The sequence below is a fragment of the Grammomys surdaster genome, unplaced genomic scaffold (genome assembly GCF_004785775.1).
Source record: "Grammomys surdaster isolate TR1022 unplaced genomic scaffold, NIH_TR_1.0 63, whole genome shotgun sequence".
Taxonomy (NCBI): Eukaryota; Metazoa; Chordata; class Mammalia; order Rodentia; family Muridae; genus Grammomys; species Grammomys surdaster.
In genome coordinates, this window is record NW_021604565.1 from 29,822,804 (window position 1) to 29,835,711 (window position 12,908).

A 12,908-nucleotide genomic window follows, 5' to 3' on the forward strand; every position below is an offset into this window, starting at 1 on the left:
TTTCTTTCTTTTCCTTTCCTTTCTCTGCCCTTCCCCCTCCTTCTCCCTGCCCACCTCTCTCAAACTATTCAGTGAATGTTCATCCCTGAGCAAAAGAGCAGAGCACTTTTCTCAAGATTAGAATTTTGGAACTGGTTGTGTGGGTTGGAAAAAATTCCAAGCAATGTTTGAGGCTGAGGTTGTCTGATAAAAGTGTGAAGAGGCAAGGAAGACTCTGGGGTGTGCGAGTGCTAGCAGGATTGGTTAGGAGAAAGAGCATGTGAAAAAGACTCAGAATGGGACTGGGCCGTTAATAAAGAACTGTTAAGGATGGCGGTTTAAAACACAGCCCCCAAGCAAGGCATCAGCATCACCGGACTCCTGTCAGAAATGCACAGCCTTAGCACATCCTATCTAGACTGCTGAGTCCAAAACTAGGGGGTGGTGCTCATTAATCTGTGCTTAAGTGAGTTCTCTAGTTGGTCCTGATTCATTCCAGTATTTGAGAACCCCCAGTGTCATTCGAGTGTCCCAAACCACAAGTGAGCCTTGCAGAAGACACTAGGTGTCGCTCCCATGTACAACAGGCGTCGAGTAAGACAAGCAGAGTGGTCAGATGTTAGTGTTGTTCTCTAGTGGTCAGGGTGCACAGGCCTCGGAGAGGCTTTCAACATGTTTCTGCAGTAGACAGGGCAGCAAAGGAATCATCGTGCGGTTAATAGCTTATCTAAAACTACTTAATGATCAAGAAGTGAAAGCGTTCTTTAAAAAAGCTTAAGTAATCTCAAAGTTACTAAGTAACAGACTCTAAGAAAGATATAGAAAAAGAGCTCCATCCGGCAACTCATGGAAACAGATGTAGAGACCCACAGCTAAACATCAGGCAGAACTTAGTTTATTCTGCAGAGAAAAAAAAGGAAAGATTGTAGGAGCCAGAGGGATAGAGGACAAAAGAAAATCCACACTCGACAAACCCGGACTCGTAGGGGCTCACTGAACTGAGCCAACCATCAGGGAGCATGCATGGGTCTAACCTAGGCCTTCTGCACTTGTGTAGTGTTTTTGTGGGACTCCTAACAGAGAGATTGGGTGGGGGGCTGTTTCTGATGCTTTAGGGATTTTATGCTCCTAGTGAGTTGTCTCATCCAGTCTTGGTATGAGTGGAGATGCTTAATCTTATTACCACTTGATATGCCATCTCCAGTTGATATCCTTGGGAGGCCTGCCCTTTTCTGGAGGGAAATAAAGGAGAAGTGGATAGGGAGGAGAAGTGAGAGGCAGGACTGAGAGGGAAGGGTGCAGTCAGGATAAAATATATGAGAGAATAAATTAATTTTTAAAAATACAAAAAGAAAATAGAAGATTGTGTTATTGGTGGTTGTCTGGTTCTTTTGTTTGGTTGGTTTTGGCTTTGGTGCATGTGTGCATGCGTGCATGTTTGTATGTGTTTACATGCATGCATGTGCACAAGCACTTGTGCACATGCGCTTGATATCTTTTATAGGGAGAAAAAAGAAAGGCCTGTAGTAGATAATGCCGAAGGATGTAAAATAAATAAGAGAACCCTCCTTTGTGATGCAATGTTGACCAAGTCCATGAGAAGCTTCACAATACCACTGAGATCCTGTATTGCACACAGTGACTAAGTTCAGCCCAACTGTACTGTGACTCCCTGAAAGCCACCCAAGAAGAATGTGTCTTTGGCTCAGATACTTAAGCATATCCCACATCTATTGAAACCCAAGATAGAAAGTACAATAAGAACCAAAATCCAGTCACAAAAGCTGGTGGTATGGAATCATCCAAAAAATAAGCAGGAAATCTCCTAACGGTTGTAAGTCACATCACTAAACTGTACCTTTACATTTCTGTTTGAAATGTGTCAGAGGTATATGGACAGGTTATCTATGTGTGCTCCTGTGTTTGCATGTGTCTGTGGGACCTTGGGTATTACTCCTTCTTAGGGGCCTTCTGTCTTGCTTTTTGAGACAGAATCCTGCTGTAATAAAAATTAATTCTGTTCCACCTTTAATCATTCAGTTCCCAAATAAAAGACACAAAACCTTTATATTTATAATAAACCTCAACATCACTAGAGTTGGGCAGATATCAAAATAGATAAGCTATTTTGTCTACTTCTCAGTCAATAACCCCACAATATAGCTTGCCATGTTCCACCAGCCACGCTTTTACTCCAACTGGCCAGCCTTCATGGCCATGTAGTTATGATTTACCTACCCCATGGCATCTTCTCCTCCCTTCACCTCTCCCTTCCCTCCTTGTGGTCTCTGCCTCAGACCTCCAGCCCTGAGAACCAAAGCCCCACACAACTCTTTTCTGCCCAGCTAAGAGTTTATTCAACCAATGATTTTATGTTAAAGAGCAAGGTTACATAGCATCATTTTGTGTATACTCTGTCCCTGGGGGCAACTAGACTTTGGGGCCAGTTTTTAGCATTGCAATACACAGCAACTGACCAAACCTGCACAGAATCCCTCTCTGCGATCTGGACGTCATCTAGATTAGCTGTCCATCAAACCCTAAGGATCTATTGTCTGTCCCCACATCCTCAGTACTGAGATTACAAGTGCATCCCACCATTCCAGGCTTTTTAACGTGAGTGTTAGGTTAGGATTCAAGTCCTGTGTTTGCATGTCAAGTAGTTTACATTCTGAACTGTTGTCCTAGCCTCTAGCTTGGCTTTTCAAGGTAAAACTAAACCTTCTCGAGAATGAGTGACTAACAGTCAATCTCAATGCACCTTCTCAATTTTTATAGCTATTGATAATTAATAACCCAGTGAGATACATTTTATTCATGAACCCACTGACATTCCAGTTTGGATATTGACCTTTGTCCATGAACATTTATTGAGTAGAAACATGACTGCATGTATTTGAGCATTGGCTATGGGTTAGATGTATGGTCAGTACGTATGCTATGTGGATCACTTCGTAATGACAGGTATTTCATAGAAAGCCTTTTTCCAGTGTACCTTATGTATCTCACCCTGGTTAAATTTGACTTAGCATTCTAGGTATAAGTGGACATTTACAAAGTCAGTACAACGTTCCCTTTTGTAATCTTATTAGTAGTATCGTTAGAGAAGGGAAAGGTAGACTTTGAAGAGAGCTCTCAAACACGCAAGTTAGCACTGTTACTATGGAATTTTCTCCAAAACTTAGCAAATAAACCTCCCATATGATCCGTGAATCTCCCTACATGTATATCTAAAGGTGATGAAGTCAGTCAGTCTGTCCGTGCCCACATTTTTTTTGCAGGATTGTTTATAGTAGCCATCATATGGAATCAGCTTAAGTCTTCACTAGTCATTGATAAGTAAAGAAAACATACTGCATATACACAAAGCTATTTGGCTGTTTAGAACTGAAGACAACCCTGGTGTTTACAATAAGATAAATGGACATGGAGGATCTGTGAAAGCCAAGCACCAAATGATGTTCATCATCATTTCACTAATTGGTGTAAGGTGAAAAAACTGAACTCATTGCAGTATCTCAGCAAGAAATAGTACCGTCATAGGCTCTATAGCACAGACTCTAGTTAATAACAATGTAGTCTGGAAAACTGCTGAGTAGATTCTGAGAGTTCTCACCATTTAAAGGGTGAGTGTGTGAGATGATAATAATACATAATTTAATTTAGTTGTTTCATAATGCATGTGTATTTTAAAGCACATACAATGAATGTATCATTTCTATTGGTCAGTAAAAATTAGTAATTAATTTAGATTTTTCAATGAAAGAAAGTCAACTTTGGAATCAGATAAGCATGTTACTGATCCTCCCCCCAACCCCTCCAGAAAAGGTAACCTTTGTATAAAAAGAAAGATGAAATTTTGTTTGTAAAAGAGATAATAAATGATGACTGTAAGGATAAGAGATTATGCAGCTGAAGATGCTGGAATGTGGCAGCTGTATATATAAAATATGCAGATGGTATATTTCAAGTAAGACTGGATTGTGATAGGTTATGCTTCACATTAATTCTAGTAGTGCACAAAATAACTTAAATAACTTTTGCAGTAGTATATATTCCTTGTTTTTAATGAATTATAAGGTTGTATGCCACTCAATTCTATCACTAAGTCTGTATCTTGCAGAATATAGAATAATATATAATTATAATAACAAATAATAAAATATTTATTAAGTATATGAAATTAATATATTTTATTTGAACTTTAAAGATGGCATGTATCTTAGCTTTAAATTTATTTTAAAGACCTTTTTATCTTATTTTATTTAATATGGATATCTTTGTGTATTAATCTAAACTGACAGTATATTTTATTAGAAAATTCAATATATAAGAATCTTTACTATTGTACCAAGTAACATAGATTCACTGATATTTTTTACTAGTTCTTTGAGGGTTCGTAGCTTCTCGTACAACCTGCTTTGATCATATTCACCCAAGGCATCCAGCTCTGTATCACCTCTGAAAAATATGCTTGAAGACCAATTTTGTGCTCCTAAATGTTTTTGGACATGTGGCCTTCCATTGAAATGTGGTCAACTTATTCCTCCCTTTCCCAGCATCTAACAATTGCTATCCCTCTATAGTTAAGAATGGGCTTATTTAGAGTCTAATGGTCTAACTTTGCTAAAGCATCCAAAATAAACACTGGACATGCTTAAAATAATTTGATTGAATGGTCTGAGATTGCCTGTCTAAAATTCCATTTAAAATAAAGAACAAGAAAGCAACTTACAGTTGTTACCTATAAATGCCTTTCCTCTACTCTTTCAGGATTTTGCCTACCATTTCGTAATCTTTGTCTTCTACTTTGGAGCCTTTTTATTGGAAGCAGCGGCCACCTCCCTGCATGACCTGCAATGCAACACAACCATGACTGTGAAGCCACTACTGAACGATAACCAGTACAACATCAATGTGGCCGCCACAGTAAGTGCTCCATGGGGAAAGCATCGTCCTTCCATGGTCCAGCATCCGGGAGACTCCTCAGGCTGCAGTGGTCCATTAACAATAGCCTTTAGAAACAAATGTATAATAGCTACTTATTTATCTATTTAGTTGTCCTGTGTGCAAAGTCCTCTCATCACCCTCATTGTGTGCAACTCAACTGCAGCCCAAAGCTGTTGACATTACCTGAGAAGGCAAGGAGTCTATAGCATTTGATTTTGTTAGAAGTATCCACTGTTCTGTTCTCTCTAAATTTTCAAACCTGGTGAGGAGACTTTGCTCTTTGCAAACTTGTGCCCATTTTTAATTGGGATTATTGACTGCATAGTCACCATGGGCCTGCTAAGTAGAAGGGTGTTTTCTAAGGGTGAGGCTGACGTGAATAAGTTACAGTTCTTATTGTTGGGGTCAGTGCTGGTGAGCAGGAAGGCAAATTCACCAGTCATTTTTAACAGACAAAATATAGAAGAAAGCCTTCTGTGGGGACTTTAAAACACAAATCCTCTTTCATTCATACATTGTAGTGAACCTGTTATTTTGTGTTAAATAATGCAAAAAAAATGCTGGGTTTGGTTTCCATGGATAATTTTTTTGGGGGGGTGGGGGTTGGGGTTAGTTTGAGACAGGCTTTCTCTGTTTAACAGCCTGGCTCTCCTGAAACTCACTTGGTAGACCAGATTGGTCTTAAATTTCATGGATAATTTTTTAAAACTGTCACAAATTGAAACTACTTTCCTAAATGAAGTATCTTGATTGATGTCTAGTGGTTCCTATAGTGCTTTAGTGAGCCTAATGTCTTTTCCTCTTAAGCCTTTACCCCCTAAAGGGTCCAACTTTTAGGAATTTCTGGATTGTTCTTTTCTAGATGTGCCTCTTCTGGAAACATGTCTCTTTGTCCCTCTCCCAGAGTGAAGCCACCTCCATGTGTAGACCAATGCTTCAAGTCTTTCATGATATTCCATTTTTTTTCACCCACTCCAGTCCAGTCAGAATTCTAGGTCTTGAGTTTTCAGCAGCTAAAATTGATCAGCCATTCACGTGTCACATTGGGTTAAATCTTTTGTTTTCTTTTTTCACTCTGTAGTTGAGGCCTATTCCTTCTCATTATTGACAGATTCCCAGTGCAATTGTTCTCATTCAGAGGACATTGTCTGTATTAAACGTGTATTACAAAAACAAGTGAAATGGGAAGGGTTAATTAAACTGTGACAAATATCTGTGGATGGAACTGTGCTCCCTTCTCAGCCGGGAGTTTCCTAGTTAGGAATCTCTACCCTTGCCAGGCACCAGGCGGTGATGACACATGCCTCTAATCCCAGCACTTGGGAGGCAAAGGCAGGTGGATCTCTGAGTTTGAAGTCAGTCTGATCTCCAGGACAGCCAGGATCACACAGAAAAACCTTGTCTTAAAAAAACAAGCAAACAAACAAAGGAATCTCTGCCATAGATAGTCATATTTTATCATTTTGAATTGGCCTGGAATCTTCAATTTTTTTTGTCTCACAAGCCTCAGAATGTCATGTGAAGACAATGTGGACTATTTAGTTATCTGAACAAAGTGCAGTGATGTCTGCACAATTGGTGTTAATGACGACCACCATGACACCAAGGAAACAGCTCCAGGCAGAGCTTGGGCTGGACCAACTGTCTCCCACATGATACGGAGCTGAACTCAGAACACATCCCTGTGGGTTTTGTCTACTGAGTTCTAAAACTGACAGAAATGATTTGATGTGTCCTCAGGGTCTGATATCTGATAGTTACTGTCTTCTTAGCTATGAAACTACTAGATGATGAGATAACTCAGACTGAATTTTTTAATACACTGCATGGGGTTTCATAAATACTTAACAAGTGAGCCTGACATGTGAGCAAATGGTGAAAGTAAGACTGCCTATAGATTTGAAAGTTAAGAGCTATAGTGTATAAAGGGAGGGCCAGTGCTGTGAGGCAACGAAACAGAGTCATCGAAACACAGATCAGGTCAGTTGGCGAGTGTTGGTTCAGTAGTTTTTCAGGATGTGACTTCTAAAAGTCCATGTTGTGACCCTGATGACAGTGTTTCTTTTCTTTTTGTAGGTTTTTGCCTTTATGACAACGGCTTGTTATGGTTGCAGTTTGGGTCTGGCTTTGCGAAGATGGCGACCGTAACACTCCTTGGAAACCGACAGTTGTGTGCTAGTTTCATCTGTCTGCTTTATATGTCTGATCGCTTGGGTACCATTTGTCTCAATATAACATTCCAAACCTCGTTTGCTTAGTACAAAGAGAACCTCAGTGAAAGCTGTGGTTTGTTACACGGGTGGGATTTTCATTTTATTCTCATGTTAGAGAAGTATCCTTTCATTTTTCATCTCTCTTTTCTTTTTTAAATATATTTCCCTTATATATTCTTAAAATACACAGACACTGTTTGCAAAATAATAATATTCCCTTTTTTTTTAAATTTTGGTTAGGTCACCCGAACCTTAATAATAGTAAATAACTAAAACAATACATCTCAAGTAGGCTTCTTATTTAATTCTATCTTTAATATAAAATAGGAAATGATACAAATTTTATTTTTTACAGAAAGGCCAGGTAGCACATATGTAGGCTTTAAGAGGCCTTATAGCTTCTGTGGCAATTGTTCCATCTTATGATAACATAAAAGCAGCTACAGATGACGTGTAAATAAACGTCTGTGTCCTAATAAAGTTTTATTTACAAAAAGGGAGCAAGACTGGATGTGGTCTACAGACCACACTTTTATCAACTACTGCCATAAAAACCTTAGGTGTTCTGCATTCTATTGAACTAATTATGAAAGTTTATCAACCCCACTAGACAAGCCACATAACATATTTTTGTTTCATTATACAACAGTCACATTGTCTTGGTTTAATAGTTAAATATTACCCTTGGAAGGGCATATAGTTTCCCAAGCTAACCCCAGAAGAGCCTTGGATGTAGAGCAAAATAAAGTAGGGGATAAACTCCAAACTAATGATCTCCTAACAGCTCGGCAAGACACTCACACAAGAGTGCTTAAGACATGATTTTCAGAGGCAATTAATCACTACTGGATCTAGTATCTTGCTACTGATGTCTTACCTTGGTTTATTTATGCCATAGACTGTGATTGTTTGCCCTGTGCATGAATATATAAATATTTATGTATGTAAAGCTCTTCCAAATAGCTCTCTGAAGAGTTGGATTTTTAACTTCTGATTGTTTTTGCATTGCTTTCTGACCTAAATTTGAGTAATGGATTAACTATAACATAAAGCTATAGATTCTTACATGCTTTGATAATTGCCCAGATATCTATGTTGTCTTTTCATATGGTGTCAGACAGGCAAAGGAAGTCTAACACAAGAGCTAACACAAAAACTAGACCTGGCTGAACAGACCAGAAAACAACCCTAGTCCACCAGTATGTGTCATGGGCTTGGCCATGTACCACGAGTGGCCACAGTCCCCACCACCTTCTCATACAGGTGATTTCCTGATTGTTTTAACAGAGCTGCTTCCAGAAATGGAGGCTTGTGAATTGCTTTCTAGGTGGCCCATCACCTAAGAGTGCCATGCATGATTGGAGTATTAGACTCCCTGGAACATAGTGAAAAACATGAATGAATAGCATGACCAATACCCAGTGATCAAGTGCTGTTTATCTAATATTCCCCCAGCTGGGAGCTCAGTTTGTAGTCTAGCTGACGAAGAGATGTACTTCTATATGTAGCTTGAAGAAATCAGTCTTAAGGCCTTACACTCATGTCTTATCCCTGCTAAAATGCCAGACTTCCTTCATATTTTTCCAGCTCCAAATCACACACCTAAAACCTGTATTATGAATTATATACTATGAAGTCACAAATGTGCCATAAAGAAACATTGTACATTGTACTTGGAATCGCTAAAATGTAAGACACTAGAATTTAGTTGAGGTATTATTTTCCCCCAAGGTGTAACAGGCCATGCTCTGTGTGGTATTAATGCAAATAAATTCATTCAGATGCACTGGTGGTACTTTTGTAAATGGATTGCTTCTAGATTAGCAAGGACCAAACCCAAAGCTGACTAACTGTGAAGACTTAGGTCTGTAGATTAATTGCATTCTAGATTTGTGAGTGACAAAGCACTTGAACAAACAAGATGGCGTTTAAGAATCTCTTTATGTATCCTAGCTGTAAAAGCAAAAAAAAAAAAAAGTGTTGGTTGGTCTTAAAATCTGATAAATTTATTTTATAAGTGTTACGACTCTAATAAAGTATTCATTTGATAACCTTTTGGGTCACTCTTTTTCTAATGCCATTCCCTTTGACTTTCAGTTATCTATTTAGGAGGAACCAGATTAAAGATCCAGACCCATAAATGGGCTCTGTTTCTGACAGTTCTGTGTGAAAGGAATCTCTCAGAAAATGCCAGTAAATCATTTTCTGGGGTGACCATGAGAAGGTAAATCTGGAGAAGTACCATGAGAGGGAAATTGAGGTGAGACGTGTACTCTACTTTATTTTAAAAGCATCTGGCTCATGTGTCCTGTATGCCAGGTGATGTTTAAAGCATTTTAAAAATTATTGTCTCACCTACAACTCATTAGAACTATTGGAAGGCCTAGATATCATTACCTTATTTTAATTATTAGAGGACAAAAAAACACTTTGGAGGACAGGCAGAGTCCTCCACTTACCATGAGAAAGCTACTTGCATCTGTCTCTTGATATCTCTGTAACCCTCCATTCTCCCAGATTTTTACTTCCTTTATCCCATAAAAAGTATTTAGAAGAATGTTTAACCACATAATCATATCTTGTCTTAGACTATTTTTTGTCTTCAACAAGACTCCTGATTTTCAATAAATTAATACAGGCCAACCTGGGGGCGGGGCAGTTGGTAGAGTCTCACCTCCAATATATAGCTCTGGTTTTGATACCCAGAATCTCAGAATATGTAACATGTGCCTGTAACCCCACCACCCAAGAAGTGGAGGCAGAAGTATCAGAAGCTTAAGGTCATCACTGGCTACATATTGAGTTCAAGGCTAGCCTGGAATATGTAAAACCTTGTCTCAAAAAATAAAAAAGGATTTCAGGCCAAACTTGCATGGAGAGAATAGTATTGGGCAGCTACAGTCTGGACAGACCCAGACGTTCTTGGCTGCCTTGTTCTTTAGCCTCTTCATCTTGGTATGGAAGGGGATAGGTTAAAGGGGCCAGAAGACACTACAGTGAACCTCATTATCTAGTGCTGAGTCAGCTATTTTCCAATAGTTGGCCTGATTGCATAGCAATTCCTAAAACTGAACTCGACAGACCTTTCTAATGTGTGATAACCAACATCAAAGTCATGGAAGTGAACTGACATTGCATGCTTGTTTGACAGATGCTGTGGATAAGAAAATGAGGTGAGATGTGTAATCTGGGGACTGGTGGTCATAGCTCCTAACTGTTATCATGAATACTGTGCTTTGGTTTTCCAAGTGATGATAGCTATCCCATTTTTTTCTCTTTGCAAACGGGAGTCCATCTTCTTTCCTAATGCAATATATTTTACTTTTGTTGTGTATCTTTACCTTAAAAGTTATCTGTGAAAAATTTGAAAATTTCTCACATAGCATAGGCATAGTTTTCTGGTTACATTTCATATGAGAGATATTTAAAAAGAGGAAAAAATACTTCTTTCAACAGAAGTATGACAAAGGCAAGTTACTTGTTTGCACGTCCCGTATCACCCACTAATCATCCTGTAAGTCTCTGAGCAGGTCCCTAGAGAAGAGGAACCAGTGTGATGTTGGTTTTGGAGGTACTAACTATGAGAAATGAATATAATAGGAAAGTTTCCTGCCCCCCCCCACACACACACTGATGTCTCTTGTGATGGCAGAAAGAGTGAACTCAGGTAGGAAGAGCCTCTGCCTGAGTTCTCCTGAGAAAGTCTTCTTGAGCTAATTATAACTCCAGCATCAAGGTAGCCCACAGAAAAGTCCCAGATTCTTAAACATGACAAGCCCTGTTCCATCATCATGACCTATCATTGGCGATGGATTGCTTAAAAAGTGTGCAACCTCAGCTGATTGGCTCAAACCGTAACAAAGATTCCATAGGCACCTGTAGCTAGAAACTGTCAGACTGATTGTGGCTTCTGTGTATGAGTCTCGGTTGGAAGTCTGAAGAGCATGCATCCTAACTTCTGCTTTTTGTCCCTTCTACCCAATAAATCCACCTCTCCATACCTCTCCATACCAAGCCATTCCTCTGTGAGACTCTCCTCAGGAGGAAGAAACTTTAAAAGACATTAGTGGATAAATAGAGCCACATCACTGGGGAACCACAAGTACTTTTCACCATCACTCTCCCTGCCAGTAATCAATTCTGAATTTTCTGTCCCTCACCTTTCCCTAAATGCCTTTGTGCAGCTTCTAGTGTGTGCTTGAAATCTTTCTTCATGAAGAGTCTTAATCTCTGACAATTTTTACACATGCAGCCATTGAACATCCATATGTGCACACACACACACACACATGCACATACTCACAAACACACGTATAAGCATGGAACTCTGTTCATATTCCCCTTAACATCTACAGTGACAAAACAGCTGTCCTTTTTACTGATATGTACTGACTACTCACAAATAGAGATGCCTTCATATACATTGATTCCTAGAGTCTACAATGCTTCACCGTAAGCCAAAGCTGGTGAATGAATCATTGTTTTCTTCCCTGAGAAGAAAGAACCCTAAATGTCAAGGACAGGAAGCACCAAGTCTTTGGTAAGTCCCTGGTAGTATGAGTAAATGGGGTGACCTCTATTTCCACATCTTTTTCCCCCAACGTAGTATGTTCTTCATTTGGAAAGAAGTGTCTTATAGAACTCTCAGTTTCCGTGTATATCACAACCAAGAACATTATTTTGAACTTCAGCATCTGTGTTGGTGTACCATGCCTTCAGCAGACCATCACAATACTCAGGCAGTGTGATGATGACAAATTCATGGGGATGTTGCCTTGGTTGGATGCTGAGTTGAGTCTGGTGTTCCTTCAAGTGATACATGTTAGAAGGCCACTGTTTTGAAAATGTACGTATTCTCACTTTAGGACATTTTTCTTCTAAAAACTCAGGGGGAACAAAAGAGGGATAAATCCTTGTGACCTTGCAAATGCCTTAGATTCTCATGTGTAACATTGAAAAGACAACAAAAGTGACAACAACAAAAAAGAAATGGACTTTAAGATGAAACAAACAACAAAAAAGTTGTATATCAGAGGGCACTATAAGGATGTGAAATGGTAACTTACAGAATGGGCAAAATCATCTTTCTTCAAAGAATAGTACAGAGAATATATAAAGCATTTTTATACCTCACACAGACAACCAATTTAAAATTTGTCAAAGCCCTTGTAAGAAACAAATCCAAAGCAGAGCCGAGAATGGCCAGTCAGCTAGCCCATGACTAGATGTCAACACATATAGCCATCAGGAAATGCAAATCAAGTCTAAGCAGAAGTGAGCTATCACTTAGCAACAGTGGGATGAATGGCTACATTTTTAAAGGAAAATTACTAAATCGGAACCTTCTATATTACAGGTGTGCATACAAAATGTTCTTTACTATAGAGCAAGGGTTTGGAAATTCTTCAAAATACTTGGAGGGCAAACAGAATTATGTGTCCATGAACCAGTGAGTTCCCATCATTCAAATGCCGCATCCCAGGTCTCTGGCCTCCACCAAGGCCATGGATTAAGTTACATATTTGTCTTGCCAGCACATGCCATTTGAGATATCAATAAACTTTTTGGAACTTGGATGTGCTTCTTATTTGTGTTGTTTTTTTTTTACTCCAAAAGCCCAGGGCCTTATGCTGAAACAGGCTGACACATTTGGTTTTCCCTGTTGACCCTCAGTTTCTCCTTATCCTTCTCTGGGACAGCAGTTAAACTGACCACCAGCTTTCGTTTGTCAGTATCCTTCCTTCTAAACCTTCCGTGGTCTGGATC

The 12,908-nt window shown here is 39.2% G+C and overlaps 1 protein-coding gene across 1 annotated transcript in view; it reads left to right on the forward strand.

Annotated features, from left to right (window-relative positions):
* The window catches only part of Mal2 (mal, T cell differentiation protein 2), a 29,913-nt gene extending 20,720 nt beyond the window's left edge, over positions 1-9,193 (forward strand). The window contains exons 3-4 of the mRNA XM_028766502.1: positions 4,753-4,908; positions 7,006-9,193. Coding sequence (XP_028622335.1) covers positions 4,753-4,908; positions 7,006-7,077 — 228 coding nt within the window. The 3' untranslated portion in view covers positions 7,078-9,193. The remainder of the gene's footprint in view (positions 1-4,752; positions 4,909-7,005) is intronic.
* The last annotated feature ends 3,715 nt before the right edge of the window (positions 9,194-12,908 follow it).